Source organism: Leptosomus discolor, chromosome 1 (assembly GCF_034619465.1).
Source record: "Leptosomus discolor isolate bLepDis1 chromosome 1, bLepDis1.hap2, whole genome shotgun sequence".
Taxonomy (NCBI): domain Eukaryota; kingdom Metazoa; phylum Chordata; class Aves; order Leptosomiformes; family Leptosomidae; genus Leptosomus; species Leptosomus discolor.
In genome coordinates this window covers 169,212,718-169,227,924 of record NC_141391.1, presented here as the reverse complement: position 1 = coordinate 169,227,924, position 15,207 = coordinate 169,212,718, and the positions used below count along the sequence as shown (strand labels likewise).

At 38.6% G+C, this 15,207-nt stretch overlaps 1 protein-coding gene across 1 annotated transcript in view; it reads right to left on the bottom strand.

The window, feature by feature from the left end:
- Positions 1-15,207, bottom strand: part of EEA1 (early endosome antigen 1) — a 73,471-nt gene that overhangs the window by 29,656 nt on the left and 28,608 nt on the right. Inside the window, exons 5-12 of the mRNA XM_086461867.1 lie at positions 14,722-14,776; positions 14,523-14,588; positions 13,660-13,699; positions 12,706-12,813; positions 12,498-12,619; positions 10,732-10,887; positions 5,624-5,740; positions 488-826 (exon numbers count right to left, since the gene is read on the bottom strand). Of these exons, the coding sequence (XP_086317993.1) occupies positions 488-826; positions 5,624-5,740; positions 10,732-10,887; positions 12,498-12,619; positions 12,706-12,813; positions 13,660-13,699; positions 14,523-14,588; positions 14,722-14,776 (1,003 nt within the window). The remainder of the gene's footprint in view (positions 1-487; positions 827-5,623; positions 5,741-10,731; positions 10,888-12,497; positions 12,620-12,705; positions 12,814-13,659; positions 13,700-14,522; positions 14,589-14,721; positions 14,777-15,207) is intronic.

Here is a 15,207-nt window from a genome sequence, read left to right as displayed (position 1 = left end):
GGGGATTTATACTACAGATAGACAGATACTACATCAGCCTTCTCACGAATAAAAAATGTGGCAAGGTGGTTTTAACTGTAGATCTTGCTAAGTTTGAGTGTGACACAGGGGCTACAAATATCCTCATTTGCCGCTGATGAGAGTTTGGACCTACCAAAAAAGAGTCAGACTTAATGACAAATACCAAAGAATTTCTGCACTCTTATCACAATTTCTTCTTTCTGCCTGTTCTGTTCCTTACTTCTCTAAGGGGAAGAGGTGACTCTGTTTCAGTCTCCGCAGTGTTAGGAAGAAGGCTTTATATTTATTCAAATACCAGCCAGCTTTATATTTATTCAAATACAAGCACTGGTTAGCCGCTCCCATTCAATAAGGAAATGTAAATGCATGGGCACGAAAAATATGCATGCACAGTTTGAAAAACCCTAACGGGATGGTTTAAGGAACCACCCCAATAGGATGGTCTAGGAGGTTTAAGGAACCTTACCTGACTGAGCTCACTTTGGAGTTGCAGGCCATGCTGCTCTTTTTCCTCCCTCTGCTGCTGCAGCTGTTTACATTCTGCCTTGAGATGCTGGTACTTTGTCTCTACTTCAGACAACTCTTCTTTAAGTTTTTGGCTTGCTTCTGCCTTCTCACCTAGCTCTGTCTGTAATCTCTGTATCGAGGCTTCAGATGCAGACAGCTTTGCCTGAAGCTGTTGACAGTCCAGGTCTTTCTGGTGAAAGCTTGCCTGCACGTTCTTCTTACTCACAGATACTTCATTGTGTTTTTCTTCTAGTTGGGTGTAGTCCTGTTCTTTCTTCAGCAGCTTCTCAGTCAGACTCTATGAAGAGAGTTACACAGCAATTTAAGTGCAATTCTGATTACAGATATTCAATGCATTATTTAAATTTCTTCTCAGGTGTTGATGCTGAACAGTGAAAAACACTGGAAAATATCATTAAAGAAAATACTGACCTCTATTTTGTATTACAGAAGTTAATTCTGGAGGCCATACAGCCCACAGTTTCAACTGGAAATACTGTTTTTCATACTCTCACTTAAATCCACTTCCTCTTACTGAGAACACGACACAAACTGTATTTCTGTATCCTGAAGACTAATTTGCTTCCCCTGAATGTTCAAATTCTAGGTTATTACAACTGCATTTCTTTGGGGAAAAGATGAAATAGTAATTTGAGTTATTAGTATACAGAAAAAAATTTTCAAGTACCACTATACTTCACACAATTCCCTAAGCAACAACATTTGTGGCTTAATTCCTGTCTAATCCTGTGCAGCCATCATGCTGGTCATTTTTAGAAGTATACTAATTTTGCCCTGTCATTATACTTAACAGCATGATCTGCTACCAAAATTATGGAGAAGAACCTGTGAAAACTAATAAAATCTGTGATGTTGATAAATCACAGAATGAAACGCTCATGACTTAATCTTCCTTTTAGAAGATGTTTTTACATTTTAGTTCATATCATTTAATTTCCTTGCATACAGAACAACTCAAAGAGGACGGTTGCTTTGAAAACATTAAAAATTGGGATTTCCTACAGGAAAGACATGAACATTGCTGAGTGTCAGATTTTAATTACCACATTAACTATAGTAAATATGGCAGGGTCTAAGGTCATACTATCAAATTTACACACTGAGACAAATACTGGGGGGGGGGGGGGGGGGAAGTATTTACAGATCATTTTCAGCTATTATATGATGTTTTTTATCAAATTTCATGAACTAATCAAAACTATATTCAGATAGAAATCAAGTATCTTAATGGATAAGATGTAATTCCAGAAAGTTTGGCGTTTCCCCCAAGCTTAGCTGAGGCACTAACTAGAATTTCAGAGATCTCCAAGCAGGACAAAGAAGCCATAAGAACCATTTCAATTTTCCACTGGCACTTTTTGAAGCACACGAATACAGTTGCAGGGAGGCCCTGGTCATCATCCAACCCAGGTAATTCATTCCATTTTCTTGAAATGTACCAGTAGGTTCCAGTTATTGCAGCATCTTACTGATATACATCTCAGAGGAGCATTACCATCCACACCTTTTAAATGCTTGTGTTCCTCCTGCAGTTTCAGTGACTACTATATTCACTAGTGACACTTTGAATTAAAAGACAGAAAAAAAAAGAACACTTCTAGCATGTCAGCCTGAAAAAATGCCAACACTAGGTCACTCTCATGTATCAAAACTTCAGACAGTTTTGAAACTTTAGAATAACACTTATCCAAAGATAAGATAGTTAGTGCAGAAATTCTGGCTATGCTGGGCATCTTAAGAGTGCATTTCTGCACAGTATCCAGGGATGAAACCTGTTTTGCCAGAAGAAAAAGCTGTAAAATTATTCAAGTAAGTTGAACAATTTTGTTCTTTACAGATTTTAACAAATGACGACTACATTGGTCATTATAAACCACATACAGACACTTCTATTTTACAATCGTGATAAAATAAACAGAAGAATCTAAAAAAAAAAAAAAAAAAAAAGAGGCTACAAAACAAGCAATCTTGCAAATGGCAACTCTAGCAGTCCCGCAACCCCTGTAAGAACAAACACAATTAATGCCCTACATGTCCATATAAAAAAAATATATACTTTCTAAAGCATACAACTTAGTGAAAAATTCTGACTCAAGACTAAAGCTTGGCTATTAAATTCTAACTCTGAAGTAGCACATCTTGAAATGTTTCTTGAAAAATAAACCAACTTCTTGCTGTTACAGGTATGCAGAAATTTTCATATGTGCATATATGAAATGCAGGCAGAGAGCAAATAAAGAACATACTGAGGCCAGGTGCCATCTTTACCCTCCTGAAGTCAGTGTCAAGACTCCCACTGCTTTTAGAATACATTTCACTCTCAAGAATATAAAATAAAGTTGCAATTCCTTTTCCATTAAAGAGAAACCATCAGGGAGGATTATTAACATTCATACTAAATAGTATTCCTAAAATACAAACACACCACATAACCTTTTTCATCGTAGCTGAGAAAGTTAGAGCCAAGGTATTAACCTTACTACTGCTTCGTAACTAGAGCTACACGTCAGACGTAGAACTGCTATGAGCTGCTTTATGAAGAGTCAGTGCAGGGCACTAATGAATTTTTAAGCAAAGTCGGAGGGAGCAGGGGAGGAAAAAAGAAAGAGAAAGAGTTACTGTTGTCTTGAAGCAGACTGAAACTCTGGGAAGTTTTCAAGAATGCTACGTAAACCAAAAAGGCAGCAAAGCCTCTTCACCACCACCTCACAAGCTAGCCAAAGGACAGCCAAGATCACCATCTACACATGGCTGGAGATGCTGCTCCACATTCTGTGCTACTCTTCTTTCTTCCTCCCTGGTCTGATGAGCAACACAACAACAAATGCCAGCGTTTAAAGCCACTGCCCCCAACACCTGAACACCCTCTGCAGTCACAAATGGCCAGCCAGAGGCACAAACAGCTGCTGCTGCTTTCACGAGAGAAGCGCTGCGTTCGCCAAACAGCCTGCTACCTCCATGCGTGACTGAAGCCCACGAGCAGACTCGAGGCCACAAGAGCTGCCAAGCTATGGTCATCAGTGGACCCTGCAGCGCTCCCCATCCCGATGTATGCGCCAGCTGCACCCCAGATATATAAAGGGCTATGTGGGCGCACACCAGCCACCTTTCTTCCACAAGCCTTGATTTCCACAGAAAAGAAAGAGGGAATGACAGTATGTTCCAGTACTCAACGAAGAGCCCTGAGACTTCAAAGCTCACAAGACATGAGGGGGAACACCACACTGATCCCTTCTTTTGTAGCTGCTCCTTGGAAAAATACATGTAATACATGTCAGTAGTGATAGTGGCCAGGCATTAAAGAACAAACTCTGTGGTCACTGATCAAATTTCAGAATAGTCACACTAGTAGAAGGTTAGAAACTAAGCATTTTTCCCTGTAGATAATGCATCACAGTTTTCCTAAAAGAAAACAAACAAAAAAACCCACATGCAATGGGTTTAGAATTACAGCAAGTCTTACACTGCAGGGAACACGCTGGTTTTACACATTAGGTCTCTTCTTGGCTACAGGCCATTACTGGCCTCTGCAAGGCAAGCCAAGCCCCATAATTACGCTGCTTTATAAATGAAGGAAAGGCAGTTCCTGCTGGTCTCAGAGAACTGATCTTATCTACTTGTCATCTGCTCTTCTCAGTTTAGCTCCTGAAAATCTAAGAAACAGCTTGCTTACTTGAGGTTGTACATGGGCTTGAAAAACTCTGTGTCAATGCACAGAAATATCTTCCTGCACTGCAATGGATGTACAATATCAAAATGCAATATATTCTATCCTGCATTAATGGCTCCTCCCTCCTCCCTGACAGCTTCTTCAAGGATGGTAAACTGTTTGAAGTGGGAGAATTTTCTGTTATTTGGGAAACTAGTCTTACCTTTTCCTATTCTAGGTCCAAGTCCTCCAGGGCCAAGATTCCTCAGCTAGCATTCTTATGAATATCACTTTTCAAAAAGCTGCATAAAGAGGTGGCTGCGAACTGCTTTAAGTCACTAAAACTGAAAGAGGAAAAGTAGCTCGCTGCCACTTTTCTTCCTATTCCTCAAGTCATTTGGTATTAACCTGACATAGCAGAGGACTCTCTCTTAAAGTATGGTTATCTTATGCATTAATCTATTTCACTCCATGTTATTAATGGAACAGCAATATATTCAGGCAAGGGCTCTATATTGAATGGCAATAATTTTGTCAAAAGCTTGATTCAGTGTTGCTGGTCTGTGGAAAAGAATAGCCAATTCTCACCATCTCAGTTCTGCATCTGATTTAATGAGCCAAACCAAGAGTCACCCTACTAAAGGCAAGTTTAATTTACCAAATTTTAATTGCGCCTTCTTATATTCTTTGCAAATGCTGCTTTAATATTAGATTACATTAAATATACACTGTTTTTTCCTATTTTCTGAGACTGAAAAGGTTCCTGGTAAATACACCTATGTAATGTGTACAGTTCATATACGGTGTCATATATACACACAACAAAAAGTGGCATGCATCTTTCTCCTTGTCTCCTTTCCTCCCTTACCTCCATTTATTACCCCACAACACATGCTTTCATAATGCAATTACAAAGCACAGCAAGCTCAAAAGGCTTTGATAAAAGCTCTCAAGGAATACTTATAAGATGAGAAGCTTAATTTATTCCAATTTTCTGACAGAAGGCCAGAAAACATGGCAGGACTACAATCCAAAAGCTAAGAAACTGGAAGACCAATGAAGCGAGCTCAAAATGTCTTCTGAATTACAATTTTTATGCAAACATTGTAATATTTCAAAGGGCACTGCTTTTTTCTTTTAATGTGTGAGATGTCTTAATGGTAGGCAAGTATAAACTGCAGCAATTAGAAATCTGCAATCATAACAGCCTTGAGGATTTCAGTTGTAACATACTGATGATAGTTAAAATACAGCATTTGCTTATACATTATGATATTCTTCATGTTAAGCAAAATAGTAAAGGAATTATCAACTTCTGCAACACCAAGAAGTGTTTTGTTAGTCTTCAGTGCTTCCCAAGGCAACTCGTGATGTGTTTCCATTTGAATGTTAACGGACAAGCATAAGAAATAATAGCATTCTCACCTGGTTTTTCTGTTCTAGTTCGTTGACTGAACTTTGAAGTTTTTGCAGCTCCTGAACATACACAGCTACCTCCTGAGGTCCTTTGGCAAGTTCAGCCCTTAACTGATTAATGGTAGCCTGAACAGACAAACAGAAGAACCCACATTTAAAACAAAGCTTTGCACACATAACCCAACAAAAGCAAGATGTCTGGCAGCAAAATAAAAAGCATCTTGTACACAATTAAACAGGTTAAGAAAAAAAAAAACCACCTGTAAACTAATCTCAGAGCACCATCAGCTACAGAAGCACCACTGAGCACGATTTCCCAGCTGAGATTCATTCATGTCCCATTTCAGAAGACAAAAATTGGCCCCAGTCCAACAGGAAACACCAGGTTGAGCCCAAAACAAATGAAAATCACAACAGATTATCCATTAATTGTTATTACAGTTCTAGCTCAAAGAGAAACCCTCCCAAGTCATTGCAGTTACATGGCCAAAATCTTTGCCTCCCTGGTAAGGAAAATGTACCAGAAAAGGCACTAGAAGCAAGTCTGGCATCTGATGCAAAGTTGGTGTGTGACTTTTGGACACACCAACCCTGCAGGTCAGCATAATCAGGGGAACAATACTACCCCATTAAACAGGATTGGTACAAAACAGAATATATAAATGACTGCAGAGTATTTGAATACGGTAATGGAAGCAAACAAGAAAAGCACTTTAGATGGGTAACAATGGCTACCCTAAAGCATGCTGTGTATGAATGCTTTCTCTTTGAATACACTATATAATACTGACCTTTCTAAAGAAGTTTTCTTCCCTATTGTTCTCATAACCACAGATTTCAGCACAAATGTATAAATACTGAATTCAAGAATGAACTAAAGCAGAACAGAAGTGGTAGACAATAAACATGCTTACAATCTTCCTACAGAAAAATGAAGACCAAAGACAACACATGAACATGTTATATGACTACATATAGTTATTAATTCTGACTTTCTGTAATGCCGTGCTTTACGAGGCTATTTCGTTACAAAGCTGGTAGCTAAAACATCCTGGGATCTGTCTTTGGCAGACAAACGTTCTGGGACGTTCTCAGAAAACAGAGAATGGATATTTCACTACTGAGAGAACATAATGCAGAAAATGTGCTGAAGTTTGCTAAGGACACCACTGCAGCCTTTCAAACTAGAATTGTAATTTATATGCACAGAGATACATTTCTCTCATTCACAATTCAACAAGTCCATCCCATGTTTCATTCTTGACATGGAAATGTATCACGGATGAATATTCATTCCTGATGTGTCTGAATGACTAATGAATCAATAAGCAAACAGGAAGGTATCTGCTGAACAACCTCTTGAAATTATCTTGATACCACAGAAATCTACTATAAGAATAAAAAGCTTTCAAAAAGAATTTACCTCAAATTTACAGGTCTCCATTAGAAAGCAGAAAAAACAAAATGGATGGATGAAAGATGGAAAGAAGCAGTCACAAAAGCTGTTAACAGGCACACTTCCCCAAATTTGTTTTCAAATATTCCTGTGTTTTAATGCCTTTGCTTAATGGGGAAAGGAAAAAAAAAAAAAAAAGTCCTGGCTTTATTAAATTTACCCATAATTTAATCTACTAATCTTGTTTAATTCCGTGGGTGCTCAAATTAACAATCAAGCCTACGCACTGTATTTTATGAAGACTTATCATATACTGAAACAAATACCAATCTGCAGAGATTCATAGAAATGCTTAGCTCCACAACAGTGCATCTGTTTTCATAACGTGTTTATTATGCAGGAATCACTATACAGAAAAACTAAATATGGAAGGAGTAGCTCAGAATGAACATTGAAATCTACACACCAGAGTTTCAGGTGCAACTCTGAAATAAGGCATAAAAAGCAGGTGCAACCCTGAAATAAGGCATAAACACCCAACAAACAAAGAAAAAAAAAAAAAAAAGGAACAGACAGCAATTAATACACGTAGGTGACAACTGTAGAGCTATACTATTCTTCACATCCTTCTCCTGCAGCATTTGAAGATGCTTGTATACAGTTAAGATGATCTTTGCTATTCTCTTCACCCACGCCATAAATTTAACTTACTTTAAAGACATCTCACTTTGGAAACCAGTATTAATATACACAACCTCAGCCAGCTTGGCAAAATAGCCAAGGCTGGCATATGAGCTACTTTACACTTCCAGCCCTTGAGGTGGTCCTAAAGAGCAAAGCTGAGATGAAATATGGCCAAACTTTTATGGTCAGAACTGTATCTATTTTGTCAATGAAGGACTTCCATTTCTTGTCTTCTTATGGCTAACGCTTTTCACAATCGCGGGGTTTTTTTTTAAGAAAAGAAGAAAAGTTTTCACCACTGTGACTTTGAATAGTTTTTATTTTTTTAAAACATCTGACTGGTCACTTTACATCCACAGTTACTTTACACATCTTGGGCTACTGTTGCCATATATTGGAACTAAGCAGAGAAGACAGTAACACTTCTGAGAAGAACCAGGCTGACACTGCTTAACCATGTTCTGCCACACAGCACCTTGGTCTTCTCTGGTTCAGCCTACATACTGATGATGCTACACAGGCATCTGGTATTATAAATTATAATTGCTGCAATCTAGTTTATAATCCTTCCATATATCTAAGACTTGCTATATGAACACACCAAAACAGCTAGGGGCATCAAGCAGCCTTCTCCCCAGTCTGCTGTTACTTTCAGGAGGACTGAAAAAATCTTGTCTTTTTTCCTGTTAAAGGCTGCACTTTAAAGCTACATTTTAAAATAGCTAGCTCTGTCAAAACTTAAACATACCTAATCTGGGGAACAGGAGCAATTCACACTTCTGTGAGAATGTTTTAAGACGAAAGATTTTTATTACACCCATGTCACTATGTCATTTTATCTTCACATGAAAACTAAACATCCAAAACCACAAAAGAATACAGAGACAGTACTTTGAAACAAAATTTAAATTCTGCAGCATAGTTGTGGTATCTCACAGTTAAAACCAAATTGCAATTATGCAGCAACATACATAGCCACATAACCACATTATATTCGTAACTCCAACTGTGATATTCCTTTTTTCATGTCTGATGAAGCTCTTGGCAAACAGAATTTTAACTTGAAAACAATGGTAGATTCATGTTTAGTACAATACTGTACCCTTGTACAGTTCCTGGAGCTCAACATATCTGCTGGGGGCAGAGGCGTGAGGGAAAGCCCTGAGTAATGCCAGGCAGCACTTCTCTAAAGCTCTGCAGTGCAAATGAAGAAGTAGAAAGTTCTGAAATCTAGGGCACATGAAATCCCAGAATAAAAAGATGTCAGAAACCCTTCACATCCACAAATCTCACCAGGACAGAGGATACCAGGAGTCCTACAGAAAACCTAGGCAGTCCCTCATGTAAGCTGGGGAATTCTGCAAGGATCCCACTTGACTAGGGACCACAGCTCTGCGTGGACAAGTTTTGCTGGCATTGCTGCATTGGTGGGGGACAACAGAAAAGGGGCAGGGCAAAATTAAAAGGTCTCAAACACAGCTGACAGTCTTCAATGAAGACTGTTACACTGTCAAGTCATCCATCAGTAAAACTATACCAACCAACCCACCAGTGAGGTGCAACACCCAGCAAATGAATTCTTCTGCAGGCATGGATTTACCAACTCCTCAGTGGAATATACATTAAACAAAAGGCTTTTTGGTGACACTGTATTTTTAACAGGACTTCTTGCCATTATCTCTGTCAGAGATTTCCCTCACTGTCATGGTAAACAACATCAAACAGACTTTAGGCAGGAGTGATCTGGGACAGTTTGAGGAGTAAGCTTCCCTCTTAAAGATCCAAGTCAGAGCTGTTGCATCCCTTTTTCTACATCTTGTATGGAAGCAGAAGTGTTCACTTGTGGAAAAGCAGAGAAACCGAAAACAAGAAAACTGACTATCTCCTATGGGAGAGGCAGTTAGCTTTGCTACCTTGAACACAGAGCTATCATCAATTATATGTAAGAACAACAAAGAAGGACAAATGTTTTAACATCTCCCATCAGCAACTTAAAACTTCTCCCACTGACTCAGCCAAAGCAGGGCAAGACTTCACAAAGTACTTCCGAAGAAACCAGCATATTCTGCAACTCACGTAGACAGCGAGGTCTCGTTTAAATGAGATCAATTTTAAAAGTTCAAATCCAGGAAAACATGGAGGAAAAAAATGTAAAATACAATTTTAAAAAAATAGCATGAGAGCAATCTATTTTATTTTATACTTTAGACTGCAGCAACAAAGACAGGAAAACTAAGGTGGTGTTGGCTGAAAACTGGTTACAGGTGACATCCTAATATCTTGACCTTAAGATATGGTGAGGCCTGGCAGTCACTCTCTTCTCTAGTCAGTAACAGGTAACACTTGGAGGCCACTATGCAGTGGACTGGGGGGATATGTGTACAGAACAGATCTGTACCTTACACACAAAATATTCCTGCAATAAATAATAGGTGCAAAAAGGCCTTCCATTTGACAGTAAAAAATAGAAAAAATAATTAAAAAAAAGAAAACCAGTTTACAACACCTATTGAGATTTTTAAACCTTGTGTAAGTTCAAGAATTATACACATACTATAAGAATACTGAAATTATTATCCACCTTGTATTAATTTTTTCTTTTTATGTATTTTAACATTCTAGCATCCATTTTCAGGCACATCAACTCAAACATTAACAAAACCCATCACTTTCAGGAACAACTGTTTTTCTCCGCATGTAGCTCAATAAGAGAAACAAGTCTTTCAATCACACAGGTATTGCTCTATTTCTCTCTCCTAGCAGAAGGAGCACAGCGCCGCCAGAAGGTCTTTTCCTCTGCTATAGGGCTCTTGTAATAATTCCAAGAAAAGGTTTTGGAACAAAAAGCATGGGGGCTTTTGGCGGGTAGATATTGACAGAACTATGCAATTTACAGTAATGAAGAAACATGTTTATTAGATAAGTTAGAAGATTCGGTTAAGAAAGAGGCTTTTTCATCACAATGAATTAATATTTTCCATTTTCATATGAAAACCATGGCAAAGCTAGCAAAGATGTTTTCAGGTATGATTATTACCTCTGAGTTAGCCTGCTCTGCCTGCAAGTGCTTGCACTCGTCTTTCAGCTTTTCAGATTCCCTCTCACGTTCCAGCGTCATTTTGTCCATCAGCGTCTGAACTTGGACCAGCTCCTTTTTCAGGACAGCCACATCTTCCACACCAGGCCTTTGCAGCTGAAAAGTAGAAGAGTAGCAATGAGCAACGCACTGTTGGCAGACATGCTTCCAGTGTCAATGTCATCTTCAAAATCTTTCAAATCATCAATTTATAGACAAGGTGACATAGACAGTGTTACAGCTGTAGGGAAAAAAAAAAAAAAAGAGGAAAGAAAGAGAAAGAAAAAAAAACCACAAAAACAACTCAGAACAGAAAACAGTACTTATTCCCAAATGAAACAGGATTTAATGGTTGGTTGTCAGTTCTTGCCTGCTAAACTTTGAACTTGTTGATTGATTTCAACCAAATCTGACAAATGGAAAAAGGTCTCAAAGATTAAATTTCTGTAATTTTTATGCAGGTAGTTGGCTAGATACAGGAAGGAGACCTTCCCTGTGAGAAAACACTGAAGTGACATGGAATCCATGCAAGAAATTCAGCTGAAGTCACAGTTCTCCAAGAAGCAGGCTGTATTGACTCCACTACTCTACAGAACGGCTTACTGTACATACTTTGCTGCTGTAATACTCGCAAGTATGACACACAACAATCCAGTGCTACACAGACTTTTATAATGACACTGCCTCTGTCTTCAAGAGCTATTTCAGAAAACCACAAGAACAGACAAAAAAGGGCAGCTGAAGGAAATGCATTGAAGGCACTGTCAGACAGGCCCCATACCCGACCCACAGGTAAAATCTGTTGGTAATCACATCTAAAGCACCCTAACACCCCTCAAAATGAAAAGCTATGGAGCGAAAGGAGGGGGAAGGCAATAGTGGGCACCGAAGAAAGCAGAGAAAAGAAGTGCTGGCACCTAGAAGAGAAAAGGTACAAGAAAAGGTTAAGAACGCAGATGGAGAAAGGTAGACAAGAAACAACAGAACAGAGAGGAATGCATAGGTCCAGTGGCTGGGCAGGGCCACCAAAAGGGACTCACAACCCCTTCAGGGTAGCCAAATACAGGGAAGAAGGGGGATAAAGAAGTCCTACTGTCCTCCAGAGTCTAAGCAGTGGTTGAGTGGGAGAAACTAGGAAGTCCCCTTCACTACTGCTTTAGAAGCAGCACAACTGCTGAGCCCCTGGGATTGCTCCCTGGAGCCATAGCTGTATATAAAAGTCACCAGAAGCCAAAATCCTGGAACACACACACATGGGTATTATTAGCCAAGCGCAAAAGGGACAACATTAACATCGGTATGGTGATGACAGCTGCCAGCCTTTCAGCCATCACGTCACAAAACACCTCTCTGAGCACTTCTTACAAACGCAGCTGTCCAGGGATGGTCAGAGCATAACACCTCATGGGAAAAGGGTGACCTAAAGACAGCCATGTAAGTCAGCAATGGCATGCTCCAAGTAAGGCCTGCACAGCAAAATTGCTGACTAGAATACAATGTAGGGTAAATTTTAATATATGTCAGAAAAAAACATACATTTCCTATCTGGAAAAAAAACTGAAAATGTCAGCCAGTGAAACAGATCAGAAATAAAGGTGTTCTGAACTTTTTCAACCCACGAGCAGATGTCTCCAAGTTCAACAGAGTCTGACTGCTTTAAAACTGTGTTTGCAAGCATTTAAGTATAACCCTCCCTTGACTTGAAAACATTAGTGCAATGTGAATACCAGCTCTGTCTTTAAGTCTTCCACTGTACTTCTCTCCTTTTGCAGTTCTTGTCTCAGGTTTGTTACTTTCTGTTCAGCACCCTCCCGAAGGCTGATTTCTTCATCATACTTTGATTTAAGATCTAACAAGAAGGAAGTTGGATAAATGATCACTTGCATAAGTTACACAAGTAGAGAACACAATCAGACCCCATATTAATATACTTACCCACAATCTCCGTAGCCAGTTGTGCCGCTTTTTGCTCAAATAAGTCTTTCATTTGCTTAATGTTAAAATTTTCTACTTGGATCTCTTCTAGTTGCCGTTCTAACGATTCTATTTCCACAAAAAGAACAGTATTATTTTCTGGAAGAGCTAGGACAATACAGTTACTCACGCACATAACAAACCACAGCAGGTAAGTAAGTAATCCAAATTCACTTAACAGCTTAGCAAAGCGAACTCTACTGAAGTTAAGTATCGACAAGCATGATGCTGGAACCTGTCACTAGTTCAGTATTCTGCAGGATTAAGCACACACTGGTTTTCACTGGTCCCAAATAGCCCTGCTGAATTCCGAGCCCCAAACTGCGTTTAAAAACTTTTTAATCATGATCAGTCAGATACTTTATGCACACATAAGGAAAATTTTATTCCATGACTGCCTCATGGAGAAAAACATAAAGCAATAATTATTGGTCCACAAAACAAACCCACCCCCCCACACCCCCCCTCAAAAAAAAAAAATTCATTGTTTTCTTTGCTAGCAATGAGCACAGAAAAACACTAAATAAAACCAGCCCTGACAAATGCTACAGTTTAAGCATCAACAACCAGTCTTTCTCAGCAAAAAACTTGTACTGAATGCTTGAATATATGAAATTATTAAAAACATGCTCAAAACTACTCACAAGAACTGCTCTCAGAGTCAGGAGAATTCCTGTCTCACTTCTAGAAATTACAAACTCTGAGCCTCTGGAACATTTCCCCATACTACAGCTATCAAGAGCTATCTTATCTTAAGCTCTTACAATGAACTTTTTTTCCAGTAATTGTACCATTCCAGCTTTCTAACTCTTTAATTTAGCAGAAGTGCTCTTTCATAAACCTAAAAGCTACACTGAAAAAACTTTCAGAAATTCCAGAACAGTGCAGAAATTAATATAATAAAATGTTAGCCACCTGTAGACATAGCTGTTGTCAATCCATCAGACTTAGAATCCTTAAGAAAACAGAATAAATGCATCATTAGACAGTAGGAATAAAAACTACTACTTCCAAAATTCATCCCATTTTTTGAAAAGACAGGGAAATAAAGACTTCTGTGCTCAAATACTGCACAGCAGTATAAAAATACCTGATTTCAAACAGTCATATCTGGAAGACTGGAAAAGGCCAAGGTGATTTTCCATTTCATGCATCACAATACCATCGCGCTTCCAGACTTGCAAGTCTCCAGTAACAATCCCCTCCCCCTCCCTTTCCTCAATATTGAAATCTACCCTAAAACCAGAAGTTACAGACATCATTAAATACATTCTGAGAAGGCATTCTGTCAGAAAGCCATTTCTGAGGTTTGTAACAATCCAGTATCTACGTAGCTCATAGTAACAAAAGAAGTGAGAGCTTCCTTAGGGCACAACACACCACAATTTGCCTTGCCTTGTTCATTCAGTTCATCTGGACGTCTGTGAAATCACACCACTGTTCTCCAAAAGTCCTTACAAGAAAGACCCCATCACCCTTTCTCACACACTACATTCAATTTATTTTCTTTAATAAACTGAGTTCTGAATAAGCCCAACAGAAGGAAAAGTCTGAACTGAATTTGTAGTGAGTAGTATGGATGAATTATTATCTCTTCTGACTTTCAGATTTATACACACAGTTACATCGTTGAGAGATAACTAGCTTTGTTTTCAAGAACATGTCAATATTCAAATTATGGAACTAACTAAATCAGGCCACGTGCCTTACAAAAAAGGTATTAATCTTCAATGTCAATGCTGATGATAAACCTGCTTCAAGTATTTTAAAGCAATTACTTGCTGCCGCTGCCCCTGCAATTTCTCTAGTTCTTTCTTCAGCTCTTCTGAATACCACCTCTCCTCCTACGGGGAAAAAACAAAACAAAAAAAAAAAAGGAGATGGGAGAAAGAGAATGGTAAATTTGGTTGCTTAAGACAGCGGAACACTTTGCAATTTGAAACAAAGAACCAAGTGCAAGTAAAATACATTTCCAACCTTCAGCGAAGCTTGCAAGTCTTGGACTTCTTGTCGGAGCAGTGATACTTCATCTCTGAATAAATATATCCACAGAGTGGAGAAAATGAATACGCAGGGGTTATATTTTGTCAATTACATACAGGTTATAATGTGTATTAAATAACTGGAGGGACAGCCAGGTACTACACAAATGTAACTTACATAATTATAAATAGTTATTTTTAGATTTTTTGAAACTTGGAACAAACTAATAAGAGATACTTATTAGTTTACTTTGCACATCACTTGAAAAATGATAAACGTATGTATTGCATAAGTAAAGAAACAGATATGCAGAAAGCCTTATGTAAACAGAATATATAAATCTGAATTAGTGCAACAGCTCAACCACATAAGTTCAGGACGGCAAACCTGTGCATTGGCACATCTAACTGTTTTCCATGCCTTTTTATGAAAAGGACAGGTTATTCCCCTTCACTTCCACATCATGTAAAGGAATACTGC